This window comes from Cynoglossus semilaevis, chromosome 20 (assembly GCF_000523025.1).
Source record: "Cynoglossus semilaevis isolate Cse_v1.0 chromosome 20, Cse_v1.0, whole genome shotgun sequence".
Lineage (NCBI taxonomy): Eukaryota > Metazoa > Chordata > Actinopteri > Pleuronectiformes > Cynoglossidae > Cynoglossus > Cynoglossus semilaevis.
This window is the reverse complement of record NC_024326.1, coordinates 8,769,005-8,781,619: the sequence shown is the minus strand read 5'-3', so window position 1 is coordinate 8,781,619 and position 12,615 is coordinate 8,769,005. Positions and strand designations below refer to the sequence as shown.

At 39.2% G+C, this 12,615-nt stretch overlaps 2 protein-coding genes across 2 annotated transcripts; one reads left to right on the top strand and one right to left on the bottom strand.

The window, feature by feature from the left end:
• The first annotated feature begins 331 nt into the window (after positions 1-331).
• Positions 332-6,120, top strand: usp14 (ubiquitin specific peptidase 14 (tRNA-guanine transglycosylase)). Its single transcript, XM_008334455.3, has 16 exons — positions 332-499; positions 1,306-1,451; positions 1,711-1,743; positions 1,849-1,953; positions 2,736-2,839; positions 2,984-3,042; positions 3,124-3,254; positions 3,449-3,529; positions 3,616-3,698; positions 3,803-3,917; positions 4,034-4,099; positions 4,187-4,279; positions 4,356-4,484; positions 4,563-4,623; positions 4,912-5,019; positions 5,097-6,120. Exons 1-16 carry the CDS (start codon positions 484-486, stop codon positions 5,240-5,242), a joined length of 1,476 nt encoding a protein of 491 aa, XP_008332677.1. The 5' UTR covers positions 332-483; the 3' UTR covers positions 5,243-6,120.
• A 119-nt stretch (positions 6,121-6,239) lies between these two features.
• Positions 6,240-10,596, bottom strand: thoc1 (THO complex 1). Its single transcript, XM_008334454.3, has 20 exons — positions 10,439-10,596; positions 10,107-10,180; positions 9,948-10,008; positions 9,800-9,869; positions 9,528-9,646; positions 9,385-9,433; positions 9,201-9,296; positions 9,019-9,101; positions 8,849-8,922; positions 8,643-8,751; positions 8,422-8,556; positions 8,128-8,228; positions 7,964-8,030; positions 7,786-7,836; positions 7,621-7,691; positions 7,433-7,528; positions 7,207-7,356; positions 6,967-7,114; positions 6,771-6,870; positions 6,240-6,661 (listed from the first exon to the last, which is right to left on the bottom strand). Exons 1-20 carry the CDS (start codon positions 10,484-10,486, stop codon positions 6,384-6,386), a joined length of 1,980 nt encoding a protein of 659 aa, XP_008332676.1. The 5' UTR covers positions 10,487-10,596; the 3' UTR covers positions 6,240-6,383.
• Positions 10,597-12,615: the final 2,019 nt, after the last annotated feature.

Below are 12,615 nucleotides of genomic sequence, written 5' to 3'. Positions count from 1 at the left end.
TACAATAAAAACATGAAATTCAACATAGTTGTTGACCACGAAAACCCATGAAAGGATGGATTGTGGTCAACAGCTATGTTGAATTTATTTTATTTTTATTTCTAAGATAGCAAAAATTCAAGGCAAAAACATGCACACCATTAACCTGTCACGTGTTAACCTAAAGATTAAACATATAAACGACGTAGAAATAAATAGAATAACAATATTAAAATAGATATATAGATTAAGGGTCTCCAACCTCTTTCCCACAATTTCTATTTTATTTTATTCTGGCGTTGAACTGTTCTCCGTGTGTTTAATTAGGTCTCGGTGCATGCTGCAGGCCTGCTGTTCGATGTCAGAGCACATCGATAGGCTCCCAGCGTGTTGTTGCAGTGTCATTCTGTTTGAATGAAGTTCAGAGAAACAACCAACTCCTGATTCGCGCTCCCCGAATCGAAACAGGATATATAGAGTTGTTCAAGTTGAAACTTACCAGACATGCCGGTGTTTACAGGTAGGATCATATCTGAGCAAGACGCATCGATTGACACGGAAATGTTTCAGCAACGAGAATCTACACGACTTTTAGTGAAGGAACATGAAATTACATTAGCGTGTTAGCTGATGTAGCGTTAGCATGATGTGCTTTTCTGCGTGCTAGCAGTAGCTGACAGCTAAAGCTAGGCCTCTAATTTCTCTAGAAAACTACATTTTACGTCGAATGTGAGATAACATTAACATATATTAGTTCACTGGATTGAAGTATATTGTTAGCTCTGTTTAGATTTGTTTTCAAAAGACGAGCAACTGCCAGCGACAAAGCAGAAAACAGCTAGCTTACTGTAAGTTGTAGCCTAGTGTCTATCGTAATGCAGCTCAGATGGTTCAAACTTGCTAAAAGTTGCAAGTAAGTGTACGGATAAGCACATTATGTAGGATTAATGTATGTGTTTAACATAGAATAAATAAGTGAACCATGTAGATTTAGCTGTGGCACCACTGCTAACAATGTATTGTATTTTAAAAACAATATATTTTGGTACTGTATGACGTTTTCTGAAGATTGTCGCAGTGTAAAGAATAAAAACTTGATAATTATTGAATATATTGACGCTGTATTACAATGCATTTCGACCTGTATTTGTACGCAGTCATGCTCTTTATTAGCTTGTGCTGGACAGCCCGTTAGCTACGGCATGACACTCGGGTTACTAACAGTCTGTATGGTGTCAGAAAAAAGACACTGAATTAACACGTCCTGTTGTTTACCAACACATGTCAGTCTGAGTTTGTTCTGTTCTACTGTTCTATCTGTTTCAGTAAACGTGAAATGGGGCAAAGAGAAGTTCGATTCAATAGAGTTGAACACCGAGGAACCACCCATGGTGTTCAAAGCTCAGCTCTTTGCCCTCACAGGAGTTCAACCAGACAGACAGAAAGTTATGGTGAAGGGCGGCACTCTGAAGGTAGTGTCATAATAAACCAAATACAAAAATTAATTTAAAAGAAACACACAGCTGGATTGTTTCATAAAAAGACACTAAAATGTTTTGTGAAAATATTATAACATTTATATGTTAAGATTTAGGAAATGTATTTTTTTCAAAATCAATAATTACGAATAAACAAATGTGACCGTTTGTTTAAGGCAAAAAAAACAAACCCCACAGAGCTTTCTTTTTGTGTGTTATATGCGAACTAATTTATGTCTTTTGTCCATTCTAGGATGATGAGTGGGGAAACATTAAATTGAAAAATGTGAGTAAACAAACTAAGGTTGTAAGATCAATGTGAAAAAAAGAGCAGTTTTAAATAACACTGCATTTAACCAAAACCCTGGAATCTGTTTCTGTTAATTTGTAGGGAATGACTCTGCTGATGATGGGCTCAGCAGAGGCTCTGCCTGAAGAGCCTGCCGTCAGGCCCATGTTTGCTGAGGATATGACTGAAGAGCAGCTGGCCTCAGCGGTGAGTAAGCTAACCATCTTTAAATTAATCCTCAAGTGGGCTTTTAAGATATTTGGCAGGCTCTTGATGTCTGCGCAGACTTGGCCATCTTACATTTTTAGGCTCTGAGAGTAAATGCTGTCTGTCTCTGTAAAAAGATGTCTTTTTCCCCATCCAACTGTCTTAATAATAAATGCATTATTCCTTTTAAATTAAGACACTTGGTATCAGTACAGTGTGTCAGAAGAGTCCAACAAATCTAAAGGACCCTTGAATGATATTCCTGGCATACATATTAAGGTCCACGATAATACAGAATAGACCAAGTTGTAGGAATTCTGCCTTTTGTGAATTGCTCCAGTATCCCATTTATCACAGAGAAACCAGACATTGTTCTAGGAGAGGTCTTTGACTGCTGTCCTTGGGACACAACAGACACTCACTCTACTTTGAAGGTCATTGATTTTTTTTATTTTTTTTTGGATCAACACAGCAGACATGAGTGAACTAACAGGCAAAGGCATTGTCTGGATTTAAAAGCAAAGCCTCTGCTGAGTATTTATTAAAGCAGTGCAGACGAGGTAAAAGAACATCAGTTAATACATCTGCGTCTGTGGGGGTAACTGCAAACCAAACATCTCCCCTTACTTCTTATGGAGGTGTTTGGGGTCCCTGACTCATCAGTAATAACTGAGTCAGAGCTCAAGAAAAATAACATCCAGTGCTCACATTATCGTTTTGTAATTTATTATTTATTCATTCTTACCCTGCTGGCAGTTGAATCTTTTTATTTTTGTTTCCAGATGGAACTGCCTTGTGGTCTGACCAACTTGGGCAACACATGCTACATGAATGCCACTGTGCAGTGCCTTCGCTCTGTCCCAGAACTTAAAACTGCCCTCAGAAGGTGGGTCTAAGTCATAGATATGTTTAGATGTTTGAAAAGTTCACTCTTCTTAATGTTTTTTTTTTTTAAATCTTTTTCTTGGCCAAAGTTCACTCTTCTTAATGTTTTTTTTAAAATCTTTTTGTTGGCTTTGTTTCTCTACAGGTACACAGGTTCTCTGCGGTCTTCAGGGGCCAATGCCCCGTCACAGTATATAACAGCAGGTATAAAGTTGAAGGTTGTTTACTAACTGGTGTATTGAAATGTGTAGAAAATTACCAACACAACAACATCTGTATCCGCAGCACTTCGTGACTTGTACGAGACCATGGACAAGACCTCATCCAGTCTCCCGCCCATCATTTTGCTGCAGTTCCTCCATATGGCCTTTCCACAGTTTGCTGAGAAGGGAGACCAGGGGCAGTATCTCCAGCAGGTGAGAACCCGTCTTTTGTCCAGGCTCGACTTGTTGTAGGCAGTGTAACTGGACACGTACAACGTAATGGACATCTGGGAGACAGTGTTTTGGTCTGGAATAGATATGTATCCAGTTTTATGGCTTCAAAAACTTTAAAATATATTGCAGAATCTGTTTGTTAAGTATTGCATTTATTTCTTGCTTTCTTACAGGATGCAAATGAGTGCTGGCTGCAGATGATGAGAGTTCTTCAGCAGAAGTTAGAGTCATTAGAGCCAGAGACTCCAATGGAGGTATGTTTCACTTGTGATGTTTTAGATTATATGAATAATACATAAAAGGAAATATAAACCTGTTTGTTGTTGTTTTGATCCTTTAGACTGACACCGAGAGCGCTGCGGCATCTGCCTCGTCAAAGAAGAACTTCATCGACCAGTATTTTGGTGTGGAATTCGAAACTTGGTATCCTTGCTGTTGTAATTTGTGTCTTGGGGTTGTGAGTTTTTGTGTAGTGAATTCGGTGTGTTGGTGTTTTCTGCCTTTTTTTTCTTAACTCTCTGCTTCAGCATGAAATGCACAGAGTCTGAGGAAGAGGAGCCAATCAAGGGCAAAGAGAATCAACTCCAGCTCAGCTGCTTCATCAATCCAGAGGTCAAATACCTGGCAACAGGACTCAGGCTGGTCTGTATCACAACTTTATTTTACTTTAACTTTGATTTGTTTTAAAGCAGTAACCCAAAAAACACATCTTCCTCAATATCTTAACTCCTGCATGTATTTTTGTCTTACTTTTGTAGAGACTTCAGGAAGAAATCACAAAAAACTCTCCGACCTTGGACAGAAATGCTCAGTATATTAAATCTGTACGTTTTTCTTGTTACTTGAATGGTGCAGTGCTTTCCATCTGTACAGTGATACTTATTCACGATTTGTGTTCATTCTTCCACCAGTCCAAACTCAGCCGTCTGCCGGCCTACCTGACTGTTCAAATGGTCCGATTTTATTACAAAGAGAAGGCCTCAGTCAATGCTAAAGTCCTCAAGGTTTGTGCTGAGACGATGACTCACCGTATGCACTCACATGAACCACAATAAAACCTAAAACATGATCTCCCAAAAGGATGTCAAGTTCCCGCTCATGCTGGACGTCTATGAATTGTGCACCAATGAGCTCCAGGAGAAGATGCTGCCAATCAGGTCAAAGTTCAAGGATGTGGAGGACAAGAAGTTGGAGAAGCAGCAGCAGAAGGTAAACCGCTGGACCAAAGTTTCATTACAACACTGCTGTGGTCGACAATCATTCAATGTTTTTCTTTTTTTATATCAGACACTGAAGAAACCAGATGCAGCCAAAGAGGTGAAGTATGAGCCCTTCTCCTTTTCTGAAGGTAAGTTGAGATGTAAACCTGTGACTCTAAACAATGTCATGTTATATTATAAAACCTAAAAGAAGAGAGGCTGCTAAAAATCGCTGTGTGTTGTTTTTTAATTAGAGTAAAAATGCGTAAAGTCAATAGTGAGTAAATTGCAACTAGAGGACCATTGTAGTTTGGGAAACACTGGCTTAGTCGTGGCCTATTAGCACTTGATGGAGCTAATATTAGTGTTTCCCTTAGGTTTATAATCTTGATTAATTTTCTTGCATCAAACAAAAAAATTTTTTCCCTTTTCTCTAGATGTTGGTTCTAACAACAGCGGCTACTACGACCTGCAGGCGGTGCTAACACACCAAGGGCGCTCCAGCTCTTCAGGCCATTACGTAGGATGGGTGAAAAGGAAAGAAGGTAAGTGCCTCATATTCACAGCTTTCACAGCCCACACACTTGTTCCACAACTGCATCGTCCTCTCTCTCTTGACTAGATGAATGGGTCAAGTTTGACGATGACAAGGTGAGCCTAGTGTCTCCAGAGGACATCCTGCGACTGTCGGGTGGAGGAGACTGGCATATAGCATATGTTCTACTCTATGGCCCCCGGCGGTTAGAAATACTTGAAGAAGAGCAGTAGTCGAGGCAGAGCTGCCAGAAGACAAAATCCCACATGCATCTAATTTGCCATTTCCAAGCACTGTCTGCATAGATGTGCAATAAAACCGGTGTCTTTAAATATATGATGATGTTTATGATTTTGTAATCAACAGATAGTGATGAAACAAGGTTACACGGTGTTAAATACTCAACCAAAGCGAGCTTGTAACCTGGGGGATTGTTGAGAACTGTTCTCCAGACTGGTTCTTATGATGAGGTTAAAGTTGACTTCTGCATTTTCATTCAATGTTTTGTACATTTGTGTATTTTTTTAAAGCCTTTGATAAGGTGCTCGTATCTCAAAAGCAAAATCGAGTTGTACAAAAATGCTTTGTCAAGCTGTTCTTCACGTTCTGGCTTAATGTTCTAACATGATTAATTGGGGTATTTTCTCTTTTGTTCACCTGAGATGTTTCAAACCCTTTTCATTTCTGGTTTTCTTTCTGGCAAATCCATGATTGATTTGCTCACATTAAGGCCTCCAGTCATTGCTTTTGTGGACGTCTATGTTGCGACCACCTTGGTGTTATGAAAAAGAGGCAGGGTTTGAGATGAGAGGTTTGATTCTTATCTGCTGATTGATTTAGAATTGTTCAAGTACAAGACCTGGATGGTTTCTTTCTGAAACGTCAAGTTCTCCTGGTTGCATGCTGTCAAACTGTTTCATTACTTAATGTTATGTTAAACTTCAGTGGCGTCTCTGAACATGAGACCACCTGTAACAATATTGCTAAAAGGCTTGACTTCAGTTTGGTTCTCCGTGCAGGTCTTCTGCGATGTGTAGCTCTAACATCAACTCTGTAATAAATTATTGACTGATTGCTTTTCATAGCTGGTGAAAATAAACTGTTACACCAAGTTGTGAGAATCTTTTCTATGAGAAAAGAGTGTCGAGTCAATCATTTAGATTGATTCCTAGTTTACCCCACTGGTTCCCGAAATAGGAAGTGCCCCCTTAATTCATGTATACTAGTCACTTATTAGAAAAACATTTATTAATTTGTTGTGAAAACCTTCAAAAAGTCAACTACAAACAAAAATTCAATTCAGTATTTTTTTCGTACAAAATGCTGCAACAATTTAACAAAGGTCAGGATTTTTTTTTAAGTACAGTAAACGAGCTACTCTTCACTGAGAGTCTCTGCAATCTGAGAGAAACCTGCAGCGTTCAGAGCTGTGATCAGAGTTTCCACCGTGGCCTGGCTCCCCTCTCTGTCCTGCCAGGCCACGAGCAGCAGTTTGGCCTGCATCTCCTCGTCTTCACTGTCGTTTTCGATCTCCCGCATCTCTGCCGCCTTCATCTCCAGGTGGGTGGCCAGTGTCTTCCACTGGGCGCCCAGTTTGGCTGCTACGTTGTCCATCTGCTGGTTTGATACCATTTTGCTCTGTATGCTTGGACCTGGAGAACACGTCAAAGGTGGACCTAAGTTATAATTAAGATTAATGGCCCTGTGGAAACTGAGGATTTTTTTAATTGTTTGATTATGAGAACAAACATCTGAACTCACTGTCATTGCTTTCTTTGAGAAGATTATCGCCATTGTCATCCTCATCTTCATCATTGTCATCCTCTTCACCTGTCTTGATTTCTTCCGATGGGATGTCTTTCTGCATGTGGACAACAAGAGTCAGGATTATACTGCAGTTTTAAAAAAAATGTTTAGTTCTTTTTGCTGTTGTTCACGGAGGTAAAGACATCCTCACCGGGAGTTCTTTGGCCAGTTTGCTGACCATACTGTCCAGGTAGTCTGCCAGGCTTTTGAACTTCTGGTTTGTTGGTTGGAAGAAGTGTGGACTTCTCCTGGACAATAATCTCAGAGCCCGCCACCCATAGTTTGGGTTCCGAACAACTCTGCAAGAATATAGAAGAAAAATCAAATGAGAAAACTCAACACCTTTAAAAAAAGAAAAAAAGATGCCAACAATGTATCTCTGCTCCCTCACTTGTACTCTTCCTCCACCATGTTAACGGGGTCGGCCTGTTCGATGGCTTCTGCAAAGAATTCATCCAGAGACGGCATGAACTCCCTGCTTTCCAACTTGCAGGCTTCCATGTTGTCGTGGTTCAGGTTCCATAGTCGAGTTAATTCGTCACTGTGAAACAGAAGAATTTGAATGAGTGATACCATCGGGTCTTATACTCCACATGGACGGAAGTTAAATCACATACTTTCCCATGAAGATCTTACGGTCTGGCCCTTTCCCCAGGAAATCTTCCGGAGCTGCTCTCTTCCTTGTTGGCCTTTTTGGTTTGTCGTCTACTGTCCTAGGAATTAGAAAACAAAATACAACATATGATTAAAACAACAATTAATATTAGACGTACTTAAACATCAATTTTCAACAAATTTCCTTTACCTCTCTTTCACAAAGCTTGGACACCCCTCGTTCTTCCAAGCGTTCCAGTTTTCCTCTGTGCTAAGAATGTGCTGTTGAAAAAAAATAACACTTAACACTATTACCACAGTAACTTTGATTATGAATATGGAAAAGCCTTAATGGACACCAAGTAACGTGACTGACCTCCACCATGGTGGCAAACTTGTCTCCATCTGGAGGAATCTCTTTCAGGAGCTATGACAATCACAGAATAAAAGATGTCTTTAAAAAAATAAATACATAAACGTAGGTGTTGTTGACATCAATTTCCATAAAAATGCAGAAATAAGAGACTAGGCTGTCAATAAAACGCAGAACTCACCTGGTAAACCAGTTTAGTTGTCTCTTCGATCCATGTGGACTGGTCATCGTTCAGGATGAGGCTGGAGCTGCACAAATAACTGATGATATTATTTGATATTCTTCACAAAATTTCCTGGTCCAACTGACAGAGAAAGTCTAAAAAAAACACAATTGAGAACCCACCTTTTAAACTTGACCTGACCTGTCAAGTACTGGAAGAGAACGAGGTACTGAAGCAGAATATGTCGTCGGAAATTACTGTCACTGAGCTGCAAATCCATCAGCTGAGGCGAGAGGGAGGGTTTTTAAATTAGTTACCTTCTCATTCACTATCACAACAATCTGGCATTTGACCAGGATTATGTAGAATTTTTATATATACACATGTATAAATTCTTAGAAAAGAAAATATCCATTGTTTCTTAAAGCTTCTTGTAATGGCACAACTTAAAAAAAAAATTGTAACCCTAAACTCACCTTCTCACTTGTGAGAAACTTTGCAAAGTAGACGTGTTCTCCTCCAGATGCCCTCAGCTCCTCCAGTTTCCTCTTGGAGGCCTGCATGTCATCCAACTTGTAGCTCTTAAACACTGCCAATGTCTCATCTGAGTACTGACCAAGACATAGGCTGATGTTAACAATGAGAGACTTTTGACCCGTTTAAAGAAACCCTCAGGTGTGTTTTAATGCTTCTTTACCTTCAGAAATGTCATCCAGGAGAATTTATCGTAACACTGAACAGGGTTCCTGAAGTAGTCCTGCAGTGTCCAGAACTTTCTGTACAGGTTGTAATCAATCGGAATGGAGCTGAAAACGTTATTTGATATTGTTTTAATGAACTGCAGGGAAGAGGCAGAAAAATGAAAGTGAAAATGTAAAAAGTCTATACGAGAAGACCACGTACCAAGGTGCAGGAGCATCCTCCTCTTCCATCTCTCCTTCTTCCACCTCCATTCCATCTTCTTTCTCATCTGCAGCCTTTTAACATGAAATCATAAAATTAGATTAGATAAAAAAAACTCCATTGATTAAAAAGGGTTAAAACCAAACAAATGTCCCAGGGACAATATTTACCTTCTGTAGTAGAGTACTTTCCTGTTCATTTTTATTAAAAACTGTTATATTTTCAAGATTAAACTGGCTCTGGAGATTGAGACCTGGAATAGATTATAATAAATACACAAATTACACCTAAAATATTCTGTTGGCATCTATACATTTATTCAAAGACAACATGAAGGTAATGATTTTCTTACCCGATTTCTCAGACAGAGGAAAGAGCCGTGCCAGGAAAAGCTGTATTCTCCCACAAAATACTGTGTTCTGAGATTTGGAGAGTCTCCTCAAAAGATCTACACAGGCAAAAGGATGTGTCAAAACCAGCACTTAATCTTACCACTTGATAATATTCAGAAAATGAGAGCTCTGTGTCATATTTACCATTACACATTCTTAACAGGTAGTTTTTCCCAGCAGTGTAGAAGTTGTTCTGGCAAAAGGGATAAAAATAGAATAATCTCAATTATGTTTTTGATTTCATGACTGAAAAGATCTCGACTTGGGGAGATTTTGTTTTTATTCACCGATTTCCATGTCGAGACATTCTCTTCCACAAATGTGAATATTTTGTCACATTGATCCAGAGGTAGGCAATCCAGTACATCTCCCAGCAGAATGAAAGGTGTTGTGGCAGAACAGATACCTGCACAAAGTTGGAGGGACAAAAATAGGTTCAAACAGAAGTTAAAAAAAATACACTCCCCAATCTTTAATTGCTTCAATAAGAAAATATTCCAATTTAATTATACCTCTATAATATTAATCAAACAAGGAGAAATTAGTACGTTTAACATACCCTCTTTTACACAGTCAATACTCAGATAGATAAGAGCCAGGTAGTCATCGCAGCTCACTTGCTTCACGACCTGCAGAGAAAATTCAATATATTTATTTACATCATTTACTTAAATAAAATGAGGGTCATGTGCCACGTTTATACTTACAATCTGATCTCCAAGAACACCCCTCAGAGCCTGATCAAGAGTGGTTTTCTTTTCGGTCTCACTGCACACAGAAATCATATTAGACTCATGATCATGATTTGCTTATTTACTTGCGTATATATACCATTCGAGTAAGGAAGCTAAATGAAATGTACTTACTTGCCCGGTAGCTGGTTAAAAACACTTAACAACGAATTGCTGTTTTTATCAGTAAGTGCAGCCTTGGCAGAAGCCTGTAAGTGTTGTAAAGAGAATATGTTTAAACGAAGCCTGTAAGTGTTGTAAAGAGAATAATACCATGTTTAAAAGAAATGTATCGTTAAAACTCTGCTGTAGCATAGCTAGCAACAGCTCCGTTCTAATATAAGAGAATCAGTACTGAAACTTAAAGACCTTGAATATTTTATGTACATTAACCACTCACACCTCTAAGATATGTTTAATGTTATTACAGAAACTTTACTAACACAATTAATTAGGCGTCATATTACCGTGAATTTGTCTTTTGCATCGACAAAATTGAACAAGGACGGCGCCATCTTCGCACACTACAACAGGAAGTTTCGTATGTTGATTTCCGGTTCCAGCGTCAATAAGGACAACCTGAAAGATTTCCTGTAGTACATATGCCAGGCCTATACATGGCGCTGTGTCAACTACGCTCTAACGTACTATTTATAGTGGAAGCAGGCAAAGCTGTCATGACAACGCGTGGCATTGTAACGTCAGACGCTGAAAAGCCACATGTGTACAAAATTATTTTTTATTAGCAACTCGACGTGGTCAAATGAACGGCTGAGATAGATTCACTACCTTTTGCGTTTTTACCATATGTATTAATTGCTAAATAGCTTATACTTTACTCAAAGTGGAAGAAAACTTAATTTATTTATGTTGTTGCTTAAACTAATTTTAAAAAAAGTCCCACATCAGAATTTGTTAATTAACTGAACCCTTTTCAACCATTTTACTGTTTTAAATTCATCTATCACAACATTCAAATATCTGCAATAAACTGTTAATATTAAATATTAAACATTAAACTTGTAATCAACAGTGTTTGAAAAAAATGGGGTTTCTGTGCACAGAGAACAGGTTGTCTAGAGGTTAAAGTTCACTCATCAACCTAAAATGCAAGGTGATAGTCAAACTCTGGTTTTACATTTAATAAGAAAGTAATTATTTGATTAATCAATGTTGTTCTCAAACATGACTCGTCTTTGTTTTTGATTAATTTTCCAGAATGGTCATCATGAAGATCTCAACACGGTAGGGAGCGTCATTTATTTATTTTTTTTATTTTTTGCAGCAGCCGTGTCTGCTTTCTTCTACAAGGCTGCTGAGCCTTACTGCATGCATGTGTTTGGATGCGTTAAACGTAGCAGTACAAACAGGAGATCGCTTACCATGCTTACCTGCCACCTGTGGCCATTGACTACACTCTTGGGAACATTTTATTATTTTTTACACTTTGGATTTTAATCTAGTTGTTTCCTACTGTCTTCACTTTCCTACTGACCTTTCAGTCAGGACCTGCTGTGTTGACATTTATGGGTTGAGTTGGAATTTGTCATGGTGTGTCTTGTGGTCCCCAGGACATTGGAGAGACAACTGACATGTTGGTAAATGCCGTCCGCTAATTTTAAAGTTAAAATGTATTTAAATCAAGCTTTTACCGTAACATTTTAAAATTGGAAATGGGAGCACAAACAAACTGCAGGCTCAAATCAGACCAGCGGAGGGCAGTATAAAACAATTTAACTACCCAGTAGAGTTGCAGCGTTGTCTCTGCTTGTATTTCGGTCGTGCGTGTTTTGCAGCCACTAAACAAATCACTGACATAACAAAGGGACTTTTAGGCTATCCATCTTTAGTATTGAGGTTCCTGGTTCTGGACCAAGGTCGTTTTCAATATAAAGCACATGCTTTATAGAAGCTACCATAGTCCAAGTTGTTGATTTATGGTTTTGTATGGTTCACTTCACTTATAACCCCTCAGCTGCAGGGTTTAATTTTCCTTGATGGGATCTACTGTTTACCAATGTCACACTGCACATAAAACCCAATGAGGCATTTGACTGTGATGCCAATATTTAAAGGTCCAATCAGTGCTTTTCCACCTCAGATGTTCTGTTCTGACATGTAATTGATAGTGTTACTGATTCTGTGTTGCAACATGACCAAAGTAGGAAAAAAAGATGGAAATCTGACACTTTATTTTCATCAAAATGTACCATCAGTAGCAATAGCTGCTTCAGACCATAGTGCTTCAGTCTGTTTTGATCGGTGTGTAACAGCACGCTTCAATGGGTCAGGACCTCGGGAGTAGTTTGCTGCAGTTTGATCATTTACCCTCTGACATGTGTTTAAAGCCATGCAATTAGAAATGCTTTAACTAAACCTGGAGGTGTTGTGCATATGGGTTTCTGAAGGGGAGTGCTGTAAAAATACAGGAGAGCTGTCACGTACACAGAGCTAAATCATCACCACCCATGCGATCCCTGTGGCCGGAGCAGGGAGTGTGTTACACTGCACTTACATATGACAGACACGTTGATTCCAGTACATGGGTTTTAGCACACAGTTCAACAGTTCCCTAATGGTGTCCTGACCCCCCCCCCCCCCCCCCCCCCCCCACCCCCCCCCCACACCTCCTCTCATCCCTCTT